Source organism: Pseudorasbora parva, chromosome 8 (genome assembly GCF_024679245.1).
Source record: "Pseudorasbora parva isolate DD20220531a chromosome 8, ASM2467924v1, whole genome shotgun sequence".
NCBI classification, from domain to species: Eukaryota; Metazoa; Chordata; class Actinopteri; order Cypriniformes; family Gobionidae; genus Pseudorasbora; species Pseudorasbora parva.
Window position 1 is genome coordinate 33,774,425 of NC_090179.1, and position 22,007 is coordinate 33,796,431.

Genomic DNA, 22,007 nt, shown 5'->3' on the forward strand with positions numbered 1-22,007 from the left:
TATAGCATCAAATAACTAACTCAAACTAAACTTATTTTTAAAACGAACACCTGAAATGAAATCATCGTGATAATAACTGCCTTCAGTGACATAAACTAACCAAGCCTGCAGTCTCCCTCTCATTTACTGAAGCTTTCGCGCCTCGATCGCCCCCCGGTGACCGGTCCCAGTATAGCCCCTCCTCTGTGTTTTCTAATGGACGCGAGGCAAACTAAAGAATAAAATTACACTTCAAAAATGTTTCCCCAAAGTTAGTTTCTGTCACTGAAGGCAGTTATCATCACGATGATTTCATTTCAGGTGTTCGTTTTTAAAATAAGGTTACTTTGAGTTAGTTATCTGACGCTTTAAAAACGGGGAGTGTGACGTCATGATTGACAGCTGAGACTGACGGCTTCTCTGAGTGAAGTTGTCACTGAGGCACTAACGGACTTTTTTCGAAATTTTTGGGAGCAGATTAGAGCTTTAGCTTTAATTTCTACATTTCCATAACTGTTTATTTCACACCAACATAATTAATTGTTCTGCATCTGCGATAGTGTGGGCGGGCTTTTGATATCGCAGCTGTACTTCCTGCTCTACTTCCTGCGCTCTACTGCGCAACTCCGGTCCCGAAATCGCTACTGCGCAGACTCGGTCCCAAGATGTCCGCGCCGTGTAAGGCCGCCTGAAAGCTTCAAATCTGCCAAGCGGAAACGGATGATGTCGAGTCGTCCATATTTTTTTACGGTCTATGATGCAAACCTGATGAAAAATCAATGTTAAAAATTTAACATTAATTCAATGATATACTTTAGTTGATGCATTAACCTTGATTCAACGCTGATCCAGTGTTTGTCTGCTATCTGGTGTGTTCTAAAAACACTGCGCTCAAGTTAAAATAATATCGACATAGAAAAACTTGTCTCAAGACCTTGCGTTTTTATCCCCATACACACGACGCTATGCAAACAGGTACAGTTAGTTACATACCACACACGTCTGCTGTAGTTGTTGCTGCTACGCTGCTTCAATTTCCAAGCTAGGTCAGCTTCATTTTCTTCTTCTTCCTTCCTTCCTTTTTTTTTTTTTTTTTTAGCGATTTGCACCAATTTCGAGCACCGCGACCTACTGTGAACTCGATACACAGACTAACCATGACCCACTCCCCAATCCTTTCCTGCTATAAAACAAAGAATCAAACACAAAAAACATTTGCTACAGCCAGTGTTCAGCTCATAGACCAGCTCCTCTGACTTTACAAAAGCGATAGATGCGCGCTCTCGTGTTTCTTTAGCTCCGCCCACACGATACATTTATAAATATGATGAAAGTAACTATAACGACTTTTTAAAAATATGTCAATATCTCAAAGACTACACTTTAAAACCTTAAAATAAACAGTTCAGTAATCATTTATTCATACAATATTTGTTTCGTGTGCCATGGGAAATGTAGGAATTCATATGATGTTAAAAAATGTTAACAGCGTAGGCCTAAAGCAATTTATTCCAAACATGTTATAAAGCTTTTATGGTAGGGTTTTAATTTTGTACTTAATTGTCATGATTGTTTACATTTGCAAAACATTGCACACACACACACACACACACACACACACACACACACACACACACACACAAAAGAAAATAGGCCTATACAATGTGACAATCCCAACTTTGTGTTGGCAACTGCATATTGGGCTAGATTAGGCTCAGGTGTGGTTAGTTTGGGGTTTTCTGTTTAAAGACTGATGTTGACATGGTTTACTTAAGGCTTTGAATCAGTAGGCCTATTAATATTAAAATATGTTCTGGCCCAGTTCAGGACTGGTTATGGGCTGAGATTAAATTGGGCCAGTTATGGTCCATGTGTGGCCCTTGTCTTTAATCCAGATCTGGGCCACCCGAGGACCGTAATTCACTGCTGTATGTGGGTCGAGTTGAGAGAAAGCTGGTTGTGCAGACCGGCCTCGCTCCATAGAGGAGTAATTATCTCTGAACAGAAACTGTTCGGACCAATGAAATCATCAGGGCAGGTTTTAGACGATGACGGACAGATGATCAACAGTAAGGTAATCATGCACGTCATCAAAGGGGCTTGGATTATATTTGTTCGAATCCTAAACGGAGAGCTTGTTTGTATATGCATTCATCTTCACAATTTCTCTCAAAAATGATCAAGTTCGGTAAGTGCTCTGTGTATCATTAAATTATGTTTTTTTTTTTACAACACCGGCAAAGATCGTTTATTCCAGCGTGTGTGCAGACAGGGTTGCCAAGTTTTTACAACAAAACCCGGCAACTACTAGCCCTAAACAATAGCGGGGGGTTCTCCGGGGGAAAAAATGGCGTTTGAGGGGGAAAATGTGTGTTATTTTGGCAAGGTTGCCTGCTAAAATTCACACTCATGGATCTATATATCACATAATAAACGTTTCAACCCGTCGAAAAAAACACGGACTTGGCAACACAGTGCAGTTGAGCTCTGTCTGTTGACATTTGACAATGCGTCGCTTTGTTGCTCTGATTGGTTGTAGGTCTATCCAATTGAGAAAGATCTATAACTGCAGCAGATATACCAGCTTTACACTGTTAGACATTTCTGTGTACAGGAACCACAAGAAAGGAAAAAAGAGTGGGGAAAAGAAAAAAGACTAAATTATAGTTCACAATCTGGCACAGGCGCTTTTTCATTCCATTTCAGCTTTTCCAGAAGCATTTTCTGCTATTTGGTAATGGTTGACCCAGTGACACCTATTTCTGTCAGGTTAGAAAAATGGACACATCTGTCTAGAAGACAAAACACAGCATAAGCTCTTGGTAAATGTTCCAAATGAACAAATCAGCTGCACCCAATACAATAAGTTAATGGCGTCTAGTGTTGTTTTGGGCTCCACTGACTTTCATTGTTTGGACAAAAAATTATTAGTTAAAGTAGCTTTGTTTTGTGTTCCGAGATGCCGAAAGTCAGGTTTGAAACGACATGAGGGTCGACATGATAACAGAATTTTAATTATTGGGGGAACAATTTTTTTTTGAAGACAACTAATTTGTTTGCTATTTTTAAACAAGTAAAATTGGTATTGATCGTGACAGGCAGTGATTATCGTGTTTTTGTTGTAACAGAATGGAAAAGACAGCTGTTTAAATGTGAGATCTCTGCCACAGCATTTAAACCAGCTGTTTTACTTGCAAAAATCGTGCAATCTACTGAACAAATACACATATTATTTACTGCATTGAAAAATTCACTTGGTTCAATCTGAGGAGGTCTGTGCGTGACGAATTTGTCTTTATTCAGTGTATTTGAATGTGAAGAAATGAGATACCAAGACAGAGGGGCGTATAAGCAAGACCTCTATTTATCTCTCCTCCTCAGAGAAGTATTGATTAAGGTTTTTTTTTTTCTTTATTTATTGAGCATACGGAGTACACAGAATGCTAAGAGCTCCTGATCGTTTCAAAAATGTCCAGACGGCAAAGCCGCATAATCATCTCTCAGATAATTACTTGATAATAATGCAATTTCGTATCGCACACCAGGAAAATGAAAGTGGTTCACATTTATAGGCCTACAGCTGTTCAGAGCCATAATTTTTAAAAGCAAAACGCATTCAGATTAGCAGCTGATAGCTGTGGATGTCATTCCAAAAGGCTGTGCAAATACAGCACGCCTGTATTTCAGTGCATTTTGTCATTCGTCTCATTCATTGTTATTTCATATTCTGAATGGCATATGCAAATTTATGCTAATCCCTCCATGGTTTACCTTGGGAAATGCAGGCCAAACACTTGAAGTTTCTGTAAAATAAGTGCATCTTTAACTAGCTGACTACTATGATTGCTGTTCACATTAAGGCTAAGAGGGCTCACAGCACAAATTGAGGTGGTAATGAAACTGATCCCAAATTTGTACATGTGTGCGAGGGGTGTTGTGGGTATTTAAAATTAAAGAGGATTCCATCTTGTGTTTTTAAGGCCATTGCCATTCCTACATTTCTGTTTGATGTAGTTGTTATCACTGTTGTTATGGCAGCTGCCATTTAGTATTTGTATTTTGTGCAGTTCCCCATATTGTGAACAGAGAAAGTGATGCACTGCCAAATGGGAACAATCCAAATGAATATAACTTGAGTGGCAACTTAAAAATGGTTGCTATGGTTTCCCTGAAGCACCATTTCACCCCTGCAATGCTCACTTACACTTCAGCTCTTTGAAACATGTTGTCAGTACTGGGCATGGAGTGTATTTTTCATGGTTAAAAAAACTAAAGTTTAAAGTTAAGTGTGATTTTCTTTTGGCAATGAAAGCACAGGAGATCGAATTTATGAATGAAAGAATCAATTACTTGCTGGAACCACAGTTATAAATCGAAGCCTTTTGTGCAGTTTTTAGGATGACTCAAATATATTGATAATCCTTAATGGGAAGTCTCATTTTTACCAGTGTGAAACCTTGCATTTCCATATGAATCATTAGCTAGTATTGGTCACATTTATATATATATATATATATATATATATATATATATATATATATATATATATATATATATATATATATATATATATATATATATATATATATATATATATATATATAAGGCTCGGGGTGGGGAGCCTTACACAAAGAGCAGCCTAGGGGCCCTTGAAGTGTTGGGTGTAACTAGATGTAACTAGATACTTAGTTATTAGTTACTGTAATTACTTTTCCCTTGAAGGGATTTCTTAATTTCTTTTCTGTAATTTTATTAGTTACTTCTGATGTAATTGAACTAAATACTCCATGTAGACTGTAGAGCAATTGTATTTATTACAATAGTGGAATATTTAAAAGATTCAGTAGGTATTTAAAATCTAATTTTAAAATACATGTTTTATGTATCCTCACATGTGTAATACTGTAATTTGGTCAGTTGATACAAATAGTTTATGTAGTTTTATATTATTTAAATGAATTAATTACAAGATCCGTATCATAGTTGAGGTTGATTTAGGATTTAAAAAAGTAATCAGTAACAAGTAGTTCAATACATTTTGGTAAGAGTAATTTGTCCAGTAATCTAATTACACTAATGAAGATGTAATTAGTAACTAGTAATTAATTACTTTTTTAGAGTAACTTACCCAACACTGCGGGCCCCTGACCACATGAATCTTCCTACGCCTGTCGGGCAGGCTGGTAATACATTGTGGTTGCCCGACTGAAAAATTAAATCAAATCACCTTTATTTATATAGTGCTTTTTACAAGTCTAATTGTTTCATAGTAGCTTCACAGTGTTAACAGGAGAGAGGCGAAGGTGAAAGCCAAAGGCAACGGTGGCAAGGAACCAAATCTCCATCAGGGCCAGAATGGAGGGGGGAAAAAAACCTTCGGAGAAACCAGGCTCAGATGGTAAGTGAGCAAGAAAACACATTAGGCCTGGGATGTCGGGCTAGCGATTTCAAGCCCTGGCTCATACATGTTCTAGTCTGATCACGAGTCGCAGGACAATGAATCAACAACACCTGAAACACAAAGGATACTCCAACCTGTGACTGGAGCTGTTTTTGGCAGATGATTAAATAAATTGAAGGGGGATTCCACTGCCGCTTCAATATACCTGTATATAGTACATATATCCTAATTAACTTCATAATCAAAACCTTAATCAATATTTACCTTCCTATATTACTAAAATGATTCTATCCAGTTATGATTTTGCTTAATGTTTCTTGTTTTCTAAAGTATATATTTGGTCTCCGAGGAGTGACTGAGGGTCTGGCCTAGAGATGTGCGATGTGTCACTAAACACTATCAAAAATGTGTTTGGATTTTGGAGGTATCACACACCCCTAACATGTCAGGAGTGCAGTAACAGGGTTTGCTCACTTAGCCTGGCTTCCAGAGATGAAATATGGATTTGTCGTTCATTTGATTTATTATATTTTATTCCTTTTATATTTACTTTTACTGAAACACTAATGTCACAGACACGCCAGGCTCCCACGTCACAGACACCCCACTTTCACGCTCCCCTGAATACTAATCACACACACCTGCACACCATCAGCACCTCATTCCCCCACAGCATAAAACCCACGCTCACACACACACAAGTGTCCGGTCTCGTTTGCACAAGGTACTAACCTGCTCTGCTTACCTTAAGGACTCCCTCGAAGTGTGTTCCCTATCTCCAAGTCTGATTCCAAGTCTCCAGCGATCTCAAGTGCCCAGTGTGTGTGTTCCGTTTCCTCCATCGTTCCCTCCTGAGCCAACCCAGTCCATCTCCTCTTCACCTCGAAGCCTGATCACCGTCACCTCACTTCACTCTGCCACTGTCACACTCTACTGGTGCCCGTACTAATAAACTCTGTTAACCATCTCTTGTCTCTGTCAGTCTGTACCGTAACAGAAGACCGGACCAAGACAGCGGGCACCAGTATGAGCCACCCGGATCCCTTCCAAGAACTGGTGGATGCCGTACGCCGAGAACTCACCACCGCTTCACCGGCACCGGCAGGCACTTCTGCATACACCAGCACCACTTCTTCATCCCCGGTTTTCGCCAGTCCCATGGCCAAGCCGGCACCCTTCTCTGGATCGGCGGAGGACTGCAACGGATTCCTCCTGCAGTGCTCACTGGTCCTGGAGATGCTGCCGCACCTTTATCCCTCGGATTGCGCCCGCGTGGCGTTCATTATCTCGCAACTGAGTGGTACGGCCCTGCGCTGGACGGAAACATTGTACTCTCAAGATAATCCCATTGTACAATCATTGTCAAGTTTTCTCTCCCATTTCAAAGATGTATTCGGAAAGCCTGCCTGGGACGCTTCCGTGGGTGAGAAGTTATATCATCTCAAACAGAATGACATGTCAGTAAATGAGTATGCTTTACAGTTCAGAACCCTGGCCGCCGCCAGCGGGTGGAATGAACAGGCGCTTCTCACCACCTATCACCAAGGTCTGGATCCACGCGTGCGGTTGCATCTCGCTGCATACGAGGATATTCATTGGTCCCTACAAAATCGCGAAGCAGATCAATCCCGTCACGTATCAGCTCCAGCTTCCCCTCGAGTTCCGCATCCACCCCACATTCCACGTCTCACTCCTGAAGCCTCACTATCCCTCTGTTTCTCCCTCCACAGAGCCTGGCGTTGCCGAGGAGACCCCCCCCCCCCTCCCACTCGTCGTAGAGGAAGGAGCCACCTACGCGGTTAAGGACATCTTGGACTCCCGACGTCGTGGTGGTATCCTCGAATATCTAGTGGACTGGGAGGGGTACGGCCCTGAAGAACGCTCGTGGGTACCTCGCAATGACATCCTTGACCCCACTCTACTTGACACTTTCCATGCCGCTCATCCAGATAGACCAGCACCTCGAGGCCAAGGTCGACCACCACGGCGTCGGGGTCCCCGGCCCTCAGGAGCGGGCCGTGGAGGGGGGGGGGGGCTCCCACGTCACAGACACCCCACATTCACGCTTCCCTGAATACTAATCACACATACCTGCACACCATCAGCACCTCATCACCCACAGCATAAAACCCACACTCACGCACACACACAAGTGTCCGGTCTCTAACCTGCTCTGTTTACCTTAAGGACTCCCTCGAAGTGTGTTCCCTATCTCCAAGTCTGATTCCAAGTCTCCAGTGCCCAGCATGTGTGTGTTCCGTGTTCTCCATCGTTCCCTTCTGAGCCAACCCAGTCCATCTCCTCTTCACCTCGAAGCCTGATCACCGTCACCTCACTTCACTCTGCCACTGTCACACTCTACTGGTGCCTGTACTAATAAGTAAGGGATAATGTACACCCAGCCGGTTGTTATCGCAGAATAAACCCCAACAGAGTGATCAGGACCCCGACGCGAAGCGGAGGGGTCTTGCATCACTCTGAAGGGGTTTATTCTGCGATTAAAAACCGGCTGGGTGTACATTATCCCGCTTATTACACGGCTACTAGTCTCAAATAAATAATTATTAGACACAAAATATTGTCTCGAGTTTAAATATTTTATTTGCTCTTACACAAAGCTTCTGCGAAGGAAAACAGTTCCAACCTGCTTTAAGCCTTTATCTATTGCTGAAGATTTGCCATATGACCTTGCTAAATGTTGAAAATGAATGCTGAAAGGGTTAGTTCACCCAAAAATGAAACCAAGCCTATGATTTACTCACCCTCAAGTTATCGTAGGTGTATATTCTTCTTTCAGACAAATACAATCGGAGTTATATTTAAAAAGTCCAGGCTAACGTTAATCCCAGCAGTTGTTGTAGTTGTGTTTGAAGTCCATAAAAAATGTAGCTGTCCGTCAAACAAAGTGCTCCACACGACTCCGATGGGTTAATAGAGCCTTCTGATTCGAATCGATGCTTTTGTGTAAGAAAAAGATCTATATTAAAATCGTTATAAAGGAAACCTGCCTTGATGTCTTCCATTGTAACCCACGACTGTTTAAGCCACAAGATGGCGCCAGCGTTAAGCATAGAAGTAGTACCGGTCAAGTAACTCGTAGTACCCGTTTGAGCGGGTGTTATCTGGAAATAACGTACCGCTGGAATGCGCGATTGACCAATCAGAATCAAGTATTTCACAGAGCCGTGTAATAAATTCTGTTAACCATCTCTTGTCTCCGTCAGTCTGTACCGTAACAACTAAAGACCCAAGATGAATATTGCCTGTACTATTGTGTGTCCCTCTCACTGAAAGAAAGCACATGCTACCAGTATGTTTTGCTTAGAACTGGAGCTTAATCAGCTCCAACGTTGGAGAGACTGTGTATCTGTGTATGTGCGCAATATTCTATGTTACAGATTAGTGTTGAGAATGGTGTTCAATGGGCACCCTAAGAGATGGGTGGACTTGTTGTTCTGGGCAAGCTGGTGCCTGCTTCAGATCTGGAAGGTCACTGCGGGCCTAATTCCGGGGTGAAAGCATCAACAAGTGACACGTCTATGGAAACGTGCATCAGATTATCTGACATGAGTGGAAATTTACCATGACTGTGCATTGTCTCTGAGCCAATCAGAACCATCCACATTGCAGTAATGACGTGGATAAGACCTTGAAAACGGTATAACTGTTGGGACAATTGTATGTACGATAGGGCGAGGCAACGAGACGAGTGAGAGGGAGTGCGGCCTACAAACTCCTTGTGAGACTTGAAGCTGGCTTCTGCTTTTGAAACTGCAAACTATTCTAAGTAAATTTTTCTTTTAATTAATTGCAATCCTGACTCTGTCTTCATTTCTTCACTACTGGTCCGGGGTCATAAGCTGTTAACCCCTAACAAAATGATTTGTTTATGATGAAGAGGAAGTTTTATACTCTAAAACTTTGGAGGATGTTTTAATTGTACAAAACCTGTGTCAAAAGATCAAGGCAAATTTGACGTCTCGCATCATGAGCCCTTCAAAGTAATTTCAAGATTTTGTCTTGTAAAATGTGTTCACATCTTTGCAGAACTGATAATTACAACTTCTGAATTTTTGGAGAGCTGTGACTCATACAACCTGACCGCTGCACAGCAGTGGCAGACACACTGCAGTTCCAACAACTGCAACAGGAAAATGTAGTTCATCAGTTATTTCGTAATATAGAAATTTGATAATTCCAAAAATTGATTGTTAATTAGTTGATATTGTTCATAAAATTAAAATACGGTCATACTAAAATAAAGAGCAGCTAGCACAAAGTTGGATGTCTAATGTCCTGCTAAATACATTTTAAAAGTTTATTAATAAGGCTTTGGCATAGCAACCACTGTTACAGAACAGGGTTGACACTGACTTAGAGCACAAATATGTTAAAATGTTTTTACTGTGACAAATCCAAATCATTTTTCTTAATCCATGCCAGAGATACTGATTGAGTTACATTTTCAAAAAAAGACACAATTCATGCCTACAATGCATTTATCACACTCCCTTGTGTCTGATTTCTTTCATTTGAATCTTGAAAACCTAGATGTGTTTGACATTGGAACCAATAACAACAGCTGCTCTTTATGAAACCTTCTGGTGCCGGCCTTCAGAATGTGTTTGTTTCCACCGCATGCTAATACCTGCAGGAAAGTCTGCTGTCTTCTTTTACCTATTCCTCTACTAAGCTGCTCTAAGCTTAATGACACCATTAGACCTACACTCTCACTTCATTGATTTTCCTAATATGTTCTGCGGGAAAGGAAAATAGTCTGTTTTCTGGATAGAAAGTTTAGTAAATTATGTAGATATAGGCCTACCTCATGCTATATTTAGCAGATATTGAGATGTCATGTCTGAGCACTGTCACGGAAAGGAAAAATCACAAAGGACATATTTTTAATAACTCAACAGAGACAATGAGTCAACAACAAAATTAAATGGAGAGATGGAAATTGGATGTCTCCTCTACAGTTTCAGAAGAAATCTCAAATGTCGCAAACTGTGCTCAGACTTTCCAAAGATATCCAAGTGTGAAATATTAGCTGTGACTATATGCTTACTCATAATGCTCAACATGGTGTGACAAACTGTTGCTGCCTCTCGCAGTTTCAACAAGGTCCTGGGGTCTATTTGTCATCTATTTTGAATCATGCCTATTAGCATTTTTGCTACCGAGCTCCCTATGCAAAGGGACCCACTGTATGAAATTAGGTGGTCCGGACATGCTGACTGCAGGGAATACACAAGTTCTTATTAAGGAACCTTTGTATCATCCGCTAGGGCCATTTTTTTTCCTTTGCACACTGGGCACCTTGCCACTGGTGTCCCTGTGCTAGGCTAGCAATCAGCGTCGGTGGCTAGATGTGATAATTAGCATGCAGATCCATTCGCAGGCATATCTTGCCTGGCATAATTGTACTAACTTTTGCTTCATCCTCTACTCACTGTGCCTATGTATGTAATCAAAAAATTGTTTGTGCTTACATTCATGCGGAAACAGATTGTTTGTTGATTCATGTTACTGATGTTACTTGTGTGTGAACCTGTGCACATACTGTGTAAGATGTGAAATATCTGATCATGTAATATAACCTTTCTAATAAATGACAAGAGTCTTTCGAACACTGCTGAAAGCTTTTCATTTTACTCACACATTTACAAGGTAACACAATTCCAAAAGGTCACCCATAGTGACAACATATGTTATATATTATGTGATTACATTCACACAGGTTGTAATCCACATTGTCATAGCATAGAATCAGCTAGTCAGTGACAGGTGTGTATGGAGTGAGATAAAAATCTGTTAAAACCTTTCATCTATATTATATGCAATATGCTTTTTTTATCATATACTAAAGTACGTATAGTTCACTTAAAAAAAAATAGCATTCCATAACCTCTTTGTCAAGTGAGGTTGTTTTTTTTTTTTTTTCTTCAGGCAAAACATTTAAATTGTAGCACAAGGAGAACCTTGGGTTTGTGAAGTTTAATTTCAATTTCACATACATATTAAGATGCAAGAATTGACAAGGATTTAAAATATTTAAAGGAACTGTATTTAAGAAATGTATTTCAATTAATCATAAAATGGCCCTGATATGTCAATAAACATTAAAGGGGCGGGGTGAAACACTCAGTTTCAGTCAATCTCATGTCAATCTTGAGTACCTATAGAGTAGTAATGCATCCTTCATATCTCCAAAAAGTCTTTAGTTTTATTATACTTACAAAAGAAATATAGGCTGTACCGAGTCTTTCAGAAAAAACAGAGCGCCTGGAGAATGACAAGCGCGCACAAAGCTGTAACATCCTCAAGCGTGGAGAAGAAAACGTTACCCTAAATAAACCATGCTTATCAATTAGATTCAACTAATACAGATATGATCCAGAATCAGATCTGGAGGCTGAAATAAATTGAACAGGAGAAGCAGCAACAGCAGGACGTCCATCTCTGTGGTATGTAAGCTAGTGTATTTAGTGGCTTGTCAGCATTTAAATAGGTTTACTCATGGTTTTATGATTACATGATTTGGTTTATGGACTATTGAATGCGACTAAACATTAGCAGTAGCAAGCAAAACAGTTTTGCATGTCAGACTAGTGTAACGTTATACATAGAACAACAATGTAGTAGCGCATTTGAATGCAAGTTTAGATACAGATGCATTTTCTCTCTCGCTCTAGGCTCATGCGCGCACCCTTCCGGGAGAAGAGCCCGTATGGCCCATGCAAGGACCTTCCACTCTGTCGACGTCAAGCGGACCCATAGTCGAAAAAAAGTCCGGGTTGCCAGATCTACTCTAAGTACCACAGCTGCAGCTATAAACGTTCCTGCTGGATCCTGCAGCCTATCTGGCAACCTCGAGTCAGGGGGGAGGGGGAGAGGGGATACACCGCTCTACAGTCATTTGAAAGTGATTGCAGTACCGGTTTTGGCCACAATCTTACATAAACTTCCTTTAAAGGCACAGTATGTAGGTTTCACCACTAGAAGCTGTTTGTTCAAAACAAAGGTTTTACATGGTTAAAACAATCATACTAATTACATTTGACTGTGCTGAAAGTTATGTTATAATGTTACTCTATGCGTTCACTCGGGGGCTAGTATGAGGGACTTGTTGCACTTTGGAGTAGATCGATATTAGATTGGAATATCATATTAATAAAACAGTATGCCTGATGAAATGACTGTTGCTAAATGCAATTCATTTAAATATGTGGTATGATGGAGAAAGCTGTTGATTAAGCAGTCCGATTATGCTGTTAGCCACTTAGTGTTGTCTCAGAGGCATTGTAAAAATGTTACTCGCGGTAAATCAAGAAAAAAAGCGATTTAAACAATAAGACTAACCATGCTATAACAATGATTAGTTTTATATATATATATTTAAAAAACAGTTGCTCACCTGTTTAATAATTTACATACTATATTGGTGTCTATAATGGTGTTTCCATGGTTTCTACAAAAATCGAAGGTAGCATGGATATGACGTCAATGAATGGTGACGCAAGGACCCGGTCCGTCACACTGGTTAAAACACTGGATTTAAACTGGATTGTTGGAAACTTTTGGAATAAAGTAAGTACACAGGTCAACAAAAAATATAACATTGTTCTAGTGGTTTTTGGATATTTGAATCTAAAAACCTTACATATTGTGCCTTTAATGTTGCATAGTATGCTTTGGATTTTACCCAAGATCTCACAGGGGTCACGTCATAAAATCTGACAAGAACTATTCAAATGCACATGAATAATTTGCACAGGTTTTTTTTTGTTTTTTTTAAAGAAAACCATGAAAAAAGGCTTTAGTTTTGTCAAACAAACAGAATGACACTTAAGTCACCATTAAGTTCCATAACACTGTGTCCTACCTAGACGCGATAAGATTCCAGCGACGTGCAACTTGTCTGTCCACACCATAGATGTAAAAAAATATGGACAACGTGACTTCATTCCCTTCCGCTGAAGTAATTGAAGCCTCCGGAGATCCGAATATGGCGATTACATCTTGCGGAGATTTGGGACCGAGTCTGTGCAGTAGCGATCTCTGGACTGAAATTTGTGCGGTAGAGAGCAGGAAATAGAGGCGCGATATCAAAAGCTCACCCACACTCTCACAAATGCAGAACAATTCATTATATTGATGTGAAATAAACAGTTATAGAAATGTAGAAATTAAAGTAAACCTCCAATCTCCCCCAAAAATCCTAAAAAATGTCCGTTAGTGCCTCAGTGACAACTTCACTCGGAGAAGCAGTCAATCTCAGCTGTCAATCATGACGTCACACCCCCCATCTTTATATAATCAAATAACTAACTAAAACTAAAACTAAAACGAACACTTGAAATTAATCACTGTGAAAAAAAAACTGGCTAAAATGACAGAAACCAGCTTAGGAAAAAAAATATATGAAGTGTAATTTGATTGTTTAGTTTATCTCACCATTAGAACCCATTAGAAAACATGGAGGGGCGGGCATTATGACCTATACTGGGACCATCCACCGGGGGGCAATCAAGGCGTGGAGGCTTCAGTTATTTACAGTAGTCCTGCCATAGACAGTAAAAGAAATGGACACAGCGTTCCCATAGACTTCTACAGCGGAAAGTGAGGTCAATTAGAAGCACTCACTTCCTGATGGCTGAGCGAACTGCGCAGGCTCAGACTGAGCTTGACGATGTAGATGTGACTTAAGCAACCTGTCTGACAGCTGTAGATCTTCTAGTAGTTGTGGAAAGTAAAATCTGAATCACGTTGTTTAAATGTTTTGTCCCGTTGCTTTTGGCTCACTATGGGCTTCTCCCTATTCTTCTCCCTTGACTTTATCGGACTTTATGTCTCCACGTCCCCCCGACGGTCTCATAGACAGTAAAAGATTGCCTGCGAGCATCTCCTCCTGTCTATACGGTAATTTCTCAACTGTGCGACAGAGTCGCGTTGGTTATGACGCAATCGTTAGCCTATTTTTACAAAAACAGCTTCTACGAGGCGATAGTGTAAGATACAAGGTAATGGAGTCTTTTATGCATTGTCGTGTTTCTTTATAAATAAACAATGGACAAATGGAGTCTTTAAATGTCTCAGATGTAAAGTTATTCACTGTCAGAGTGACTCAAAAATGAATGGGAGTCAATGGGATGGTAACAGCAGGTGATGGCTTGGTTAGCAGTGGCCGCCCCTATGGGTGGAACGCTTTCTGAGTGCTAGATTAACCCCTTGAGTCCTGCAGACTTGCTCCACACCAGACCTGTGACTATGAGATGACAAATCAATCAAAAAAACACAACAATCAGAACAGCGTATGGGCGGGCTCTCGCCACCAGAGATTAATCTTGACGGCACTCGCAAGGAAGTGGATAAGTACATAATCAAATTCACAAATATTACACCATTTAAACATTACTAAAATAAATACTAAAGCCGGGTGCACACTGTGCGATTTTGGCCACGATTTGGCCGTCTGAGACAAATTTAGGAAATCCTAAAAGATTCCTCAGATCCTAGGCTAAAATCTGACGTCTTTGGTCGTTAGTTTGACATGTTCACCAGCCGCCGATTAATGAGCTCTGCGATCAAATTTTACCTCAGACGAAATTCTGGCAGTGTCAGAAGATTTGGCACAGAATCCTGCAGTGTGACTTCTCCTACGACGACAGTCAAATATCTCGGTTTTTCAAGACAAACTATGACCAAAACGAGAGCTAGAAATGTATTTGTAGCCAGCATTTCAGTCCCGCGTGTAATGCAGCTCACTGTCACTGAACGCGTCATTCATTGATGATATAAAACTCCGTGAGATTTCTTGCGCGTGTCCGTTTTTAGCGCGCCTTCACTATCGTGCAGTCTGACATTAATGTCAACTGAGATCTTACAGTGTGACACGGGGATCATGTTCGTACAGTCTGACAAGGGACATTCGCAAAGGATTTTGAAAAATCGCACAGTGTGCAGGACCCATAAGTTACTAAAACAATCTTTGTCATAGAATATACTTGTTTGTTCACAGTCTGAACGTTCTTGTATCCATTTGTTTATTTTCAAGATCTGAGGTGAATTATCCATTGTTGTGTGAGCAGAGCACTAAATGATATTCAAAGTCACATTACATGCTTTTAACATTAAATGAAGCACATAAACTACCTGAGATTATCATTGCCATGCTGCTGCGCTGGTTAGGACAAAAACATACTTTTTATCACATTATCGTGTTGCGTGTAGTTAGGACACAGTGTAAATCGTTTGAGTCAAATACTCTTGTTAATTCATCTGATGAATTGTTGATTTGATGATTAATGTAGTGAAGTGTGAATGCATTGTAGCTCATCTAATTAAGTCTAACTCACACCTCCAGAGAACTGTCAAAATTAGACATACATTCTCACAGCTCTCCAAGGAAATTACAAAACCATATAATAGCAAAACACCATGCATTTGCTCCTGTGAAATTATCATCACTTTAGCTCCTACCAATTACAAAAAGGTCAGGCTCACTCTGTTGGACATTTCATAGAACTATGCCTATCCTCAGAAATATAGACGTGTTCCAGTGCGAGCTATGTGCCTCGTATGTGTCTTAAGGTTAAAGTGTGCTGCAGAGTGTGCAGTCCATTACCAGAGGCGAAAGCCTGTCTTTTGATTGAACTCCGACTGCCAGAGCCCTCTTGAGAGTGTCTGGACTTGAGAGTGTGAGAGGCTCTGGGGGCAAATTTCCGAACAGTGATCTATATCAGTCCTGCAGTGATTCTTAGAGGCTTATGAGGCTGAGAGGGTATATAAGATGTTCTGCATCACTTGCTTTTTGACATGGGTCTGAGCTAAAGGAACAGAATTAACTACTAATCACGTCATGGGATGGGAAAGGTACCTCGGCTCAAAACACCTGATATTTTCCTGCCTACTTGCTATTAGCAGAGAAAAAGAAGGAAAGAAAAAGAAGTGAAAAAGAGCAGTCAACATCCAGTTGTGGCTTGCTGATATTCCCCTTGGCCATTAATGGGTTCAAAGAGAGGGTATTCCCAAACAGATTTGCTCTCAGATTCCTGAACTAAAAGCTGCACTTTAGCTGCATTTTGTAGTTTTCCTTCAAGGTCAAAGAGATGTACTATGTGAGGGAATCACTAATGTCCACAACAACATCAAAACAAAGCTGAGAGCCTGAGTATTCTTTTTAGTTCTCATGAAAGAAAAGCCCACCAACAACAAAGCCTTCGTTTTCAGACAAGAACATTGAATACTGTCTCGAACACCTCCCCAGAGCTGCGAAACCTCCCTAATGTCTGTGTACTCTTTCTGATTAGTCTGTGCCGATGTGCCGTGCATCTTCAGAGGCAACTGTCAGGGACAGGGCTTTCAGATGATTGGTTCTCCTTCACTGCTACCTCGGAGATGAGTGTCAGGCAGGTGGCAGGGTTGCGGGAGGCACAACGAGAGAGTAGCTCCTGCCCACTACGTCTGCAGGGGCACAGGTAACCCCGCAGGTGCATGCGGACCTTGCTGTGTAACGAGGCGTAGATGAAGGGGTTGTAGCAGGCTGAGCTCATGGCTATCAGGTGGCAACTGACCTGCAGAACATTGACGTAGCGTTTGTCCACAATCTGGAAGTCTGAGTCCAGATCCAGAAGGAGATTGAGGACTTGCAGTGGGAGCCAACAGAGGGCAAAGGCAAGCACAGAGGCCACCAGAAGGGAAAAGGTCTTGCGCCGCTGCTTGCTCCATCGCTGCTGGCTATGGGAGGGCTCTCCAGGCAATGTGTGTTTACGCAAGTGCACACTTATGGCACAGTAAGAGATGCTTACAGACAGAAGGGGGATCATGTAGGATGCCAGCAAGAAGAAGCAGGAGTAGAGTAGGCGCTGTCGTTCGGTACCCAGCCAGAACTCCTCGCATACTACCAGCTCCATGCCACTTGGTCGCAGGTCCACATAGCGTGTGTGGAGGGAAGGGGGAGCGGCAAGGGCCAATGAAACTGCCCAGACACCCAATGCCACTGCACCACAGCCCCACACAGAGATACGCCTCCGTACCGGGTACGCCACCACCACGTAGCGGTCCATAGCGATGGCAGTGAGGGATAATACAGAGGCAAAGACCGTTGCACCTTGCAGCAGAGGAATAAGATGGCACATTGGGCGTCCGAATGCCCAACCACGTGCATCAAAAGCATACGACGCGGTCAACGGCACACAGCTCAGGCACATCAGCAAATCCCCAGCTGCCAGGTTGCCAATGAAGAAATTCGTGGCATTGTGGAGCTTCTTGTCTGACAGAATGCAGGCAAGAAGGAAACTGTTCCCAACACCAGCTACAACAACAACTAAGGCGTAGAGCGGAATAAACAGAGGTTTGAAGCGCCACAGCAGCTGTGTTCCTGAGAATTTATCCAGGGGGTCTGTTCGATTCGAAGTTCCGAGGGTTGCGTTAAAGCCAGCCAGAACTTGTTCCAGGAGAGGATCCATTTCTACCTGTAACAAAAACATTCATGAACAACAACAATGTCCATCACGCACACACCGGTACACACTCACTCAACTGTTGGAGATAAACTCAGTGTGAGATTGGCACATGGAAACGCTGTTGCCATGCTCTTGATGGAACCCTTTTAAAGTCTTTTTCCTTCTGCCCTGATGAGACTTGAGCACCCTCTAAGCGCAAAGCAGAATGGCTGCATTCCGAAGATCCAATTAATTGTCAAAGCTGTTTTTTTTTTCCTCCAGGTGAGTCATAATGTCTAATCACAGTGTTATGATTAAGTATTATCTAGAAGAAACTCCTAAGGTATTTACCTTTATTTAAAGCCACATTTTCTAGGAAGGGTAATTCATAAGGATCTACTGGATATCAGGCCTTATGAATGGAGAAAAAATTAGCATTTGATGACTATAATTACTTCCTAAGTATATATCAAACTCCATTACACAGAATTTCACCATATGTGATTACATGAATGCATGATTACAGTAGCAATCATATCACAGCAGGGATGAGTGGTAAAGGCCATAAAGTAATAATGATTATAAATATCATGTTAATCAATTAATATTGATTACCTACCTAATTCTAATCTAATTTTGGCTAAATTACGATATGCACTATAGGATACAATGTGTTCCAGATATGCCTCATTTTAAACAGTGATGAAGATTTAGTACAAATAAAAACACTGATATTACAGTGTCAAGTGAAAAATGGTATCTGACGGCAGTATCAGCAGCCAGTAAAGCTGTCAGGCAGCTGGTGGTCAGAATAAGACAAAACAATTGCAGTGATGCTGCAGACTGATCTAATTTGAATCAGTTTTTAATCATTAGTTAGGACTAAAGCAATTGAATTCAAACTTGATTACCCAATCAAATCGAATTAAATCCACTCTTTTTGATTAACAATGCAACATTGATCTACTACTGTATGTGTGGAAAACAAATGAATAAAAAGTGTTTTAAAAAAGCGATGCAATTTACAGCAGTTTTGAAAAGGCAAATGCAATGTGAAGAAAAAAAGCAAGTGCGTGTTTGTGAGAGAAAATGAAAAAGGCAGAAAGAAAGAGTACCTGATGCACAAAATCTTGACGTATAGCTTTGATGTCCCTCAGTGTTGGTCCAGAGTTAAGATATTGTTCATCTCCACATTTCCACATCCATAAATGATACTCTGTGCCCAGTTTTTCACGCAGTAGTGTTTATCTGATGTCATTTACCACTGTCTCACTGGAGGAGAGTGGATAGTGAGGTGCAGACCACCAACTCAATGGTCTGTGGAGTGGGTTGCTGGGGGCTGAGAAGGAATGAGAGAGAGAAGAGAGAGAGAGAGAGAGAGAGAGAGAGAGAGAGAGAGAGAGAGAGAGAGAGAGAGAGAGAGAGAGAGAGAGAGAGAGAGAGAGAGAGAGAGAGAGAGAGAGAGAGAGAGAGAGAGAGAGAGAGAGAGAGAGAGAGAGAGAGAGAGAGAGAGAGAGAGAGAGAGAGAGGGGAGTGACTCTTCTGTCACAACCGCAGTAAGACCAAGACTGAAAAGAGACACGGTTCTCCTTCTGAGACCAACCTCCCTCTTTCACTCAGTCTCTCTCTCTAAATGTGAATGCACACAGAGGTGCAACTCAGTCTTTAATCTCTTTTGGAGATCGGTTTTCACTTTTTGCTATCTGTGAGCTGCTGATAATTCTGGAAATATAAGTGTGGCAATGGACGTGGTTGGAACTCTAATGCGCACCACACAGAATAAAAAAACTAAACAAACAACAGGTGGTTGCTGTATTTCATAGAGCAGTTGGTCTTTTCTTAAAGTTTTATGGGATCTTTGGCTTTGTAGACTTTTAGAAATTATCATAACACTCTATAATAGATTAAAAAAAATAATACTTGTCACACTCTAATAGTTTAATTTGTCTACGAACAGTTTCCAGAAGTAGCCTATATGGATGAAATGTCTTTAATATTTTCCACCTGTAATTTATGTGTAAATTATTATTTTCCTTGATTTATTTTTGTTCAAATATCATGTCTATTTAATCTCAAGTTCTTCAATGAGACTTTAAAAATTGTTTGTAAAATTTGAGTGAAATTGTTGGTTGTAGCTTTTTATTTTTATTTTATATGAACATAATTTTTTGAGACCAGTGTTTTTTAGTATTACTTCAGTAAATCCTATTAGCATTTATTAATATTTTTTATTTGTATAATATTTTATATATATTTAAAGAAAGATTTTAGATACTGTATTAATCATTACAGTGATATTTAGATTTTCTTTTAAATCATCAAAATCACAAACGTTTCATATTTCACATAAACCAATCAAGCATAACTTTATAACCACCTTCCTAATATTGTGTTGGTCCCCCTTTTGCTGCCAAAACAGCCTGACCTTTCAAGGAATAGACTCCACTAGACCCCTGAAGGTGTGCTGTGGTATCTGGCACCAAGATGTCAGCAGCAGATCCTTTAAGTCCTGTAAGCTGCGAGGTGGAACCTCCATGGATCGGACTTGTTTGTTCAGCACATCCTAGAACACCCTGACTGGTCTGCGGCTATGCAGCCCCATACGCAACAAACTATGATGCACCATGTATTTTGACAACTTTCTATCAGAACCAGCATTAACTTTTTGAGTGTCTGTTTGATCAGGCCACACAGGCCTGCCTTTGCTCCCCATGTGCATTAGTGAGCCTTGGCCACCCATGAAATGTTCCTTCCTTAAACCACTTTTGACAGATACTGATCACTGATCACTGCAGACCGGGAACACCCGACAAGAGCTGCAGTTTTGGAGATGCTCTGACACAGTCATCTAACCATCACAATTTGGCTCTTGTCAAACTTGCTCAAATCCTTACACTTGCATTTTTCCTGATTCAAACAGATCAAATTTGAAGACAAAATTATTTTGCTGCCTGATATATCCCACTGATTAACAGGTGCTGTGATGAAGAGATATTCCGTGTTATTCACTTCACCTGTCAGTGTTCATAAAGTTATGCCTGATTGGTATATATATATATTTTTAATAATACAATTTCATAGTTTAAAATGCTAAGTTGGGTTTTGGACAAGCTATCTGTAAAGAAAAAGCAAGAATAAATAAAAGCAACTATTATGTAGTTTTAATAAAAATCAACCCCTGAGAAATGAAGGTGCTGAAGTTGAAAAAACACTCAGTTACACAGCAAACATACATCCACTGGATTAAATTTCTCCATTCTGATGTTGACTAGCAGTAAAGTTATACAGAGGATACCTCATATATCTTTCACTGAATTTATTGCTACTGTAATCAAAGATCACCACATCCATTTCACCCTGATATTTCCCAAAAAACCACATCTGATAAACATTTTTTTCCTAGAGTTTTCAAACAGACATTAAAAATAAAAGTTTCAGAAGGAGGTGGGTTTCATGATAGATTTATGTGCACAGTGAGCAAATGCAATCTGAGCATGAAACAAATGTACTGATTAGCCTATGCTGAATTTCAATAAAACAGTTTTCATAATCAGCAATCATTGTTTGACGACATTTACACATTTAATTGACATTAATTCACGATAAACGTTTTATCTCCCTAAAGGACAACTGAAGACTTTAGTGTGTTTTCAATTTGGACAGTCAAACTGACACAGAGTGGATGTGTTTCGGGGTTGGCATGAAGCTAAACACAATAAATTACCATCTTGTTGATGCCCTAAGAAGGGTGAACTAAAAATGGCCAAAAAAGAGGGTGAATAGAGTGAATTTTAAAGGTTAATTGCAGTTGTGCCTGTCTAAGTAAATGTCTTGCCATAGCTAGTTTTCTGAATTTGGCCGCTGGCAAAGCCTTTAGTGTAAGACAATCAACACTAATAATTTTATCTCGTGTCATGAGGATTTTGACCTCTTCAGTCATCTGACCCTTTTTCGACCCCAGCGACTGCTCTTACTCTGTGAACGATGAACGAGGGAGCGAATAAAGAGATGAAAGACAGCAAAGGAAAAGTTATAGATCACTAGACATAGTATTGAATCTGGTTGAAACTCATTTAGTGGCAATGATTTCAGAATCAGAATGCCAGACTCAGGACGGTGACCTTTTGGAAAAGTGCAAAGCAAAAGGTCTTTGTGACATATTTTTGAATGAAACGGGATAT

The 22,007-nt window shown here is 40.6% G+C and overlaps 1 protein-coding gene across 1 annotated transcript; it reads right to left on the reverse strand.

Annotated features, from left to right (window-relative positions):
* Positions 1-11,184: 11,184 nt before the first annotated feature.
* On the reverse strand, positions 11,185-19,153 carry si:dkey-202l22.3 (7 transmembrane receptor domain-containing protein). Its single transcript, XM_067450989.1, has 2 exons — positions 18,942-19,153; positions 11,185-17,856 (listed from the first exon to the last, which is right to left on the reverse strand). Exons 1-2 carry the CDS (start codon positions 19,026-19,028, stop codon positions 16,717-16,719), a joined length of 1,227 nt encoding a protein of 408 aa, XP_067307090.1. The 5' UTR covers positions 19,029-19,153; the 3' UTR covers positions 11,185-16,716.
* Between the last annotated feature and the right edge of the window lie 2,854 nt (positions 19,154-22,007).

What these genes read in the sequence shown, in the direction of transcription:
- si:dkey-202l22.3 (XM_067450989.1), bottom strand. Translation starts at nt 19,028, where the DNA reads ATGTGGAAATGTGGAGATGAACAATATCTTAACTCTGGACCAACACTG. An exon ending in GTCAAGATTTTGTGCATCAG is followed by an intron (nt 17,857 to 18,941) that starts GTACTCTTTCTT and finishes TTTTTGTTACAG; the next exon opens with GTAGAAATGGATCCTCTCCT.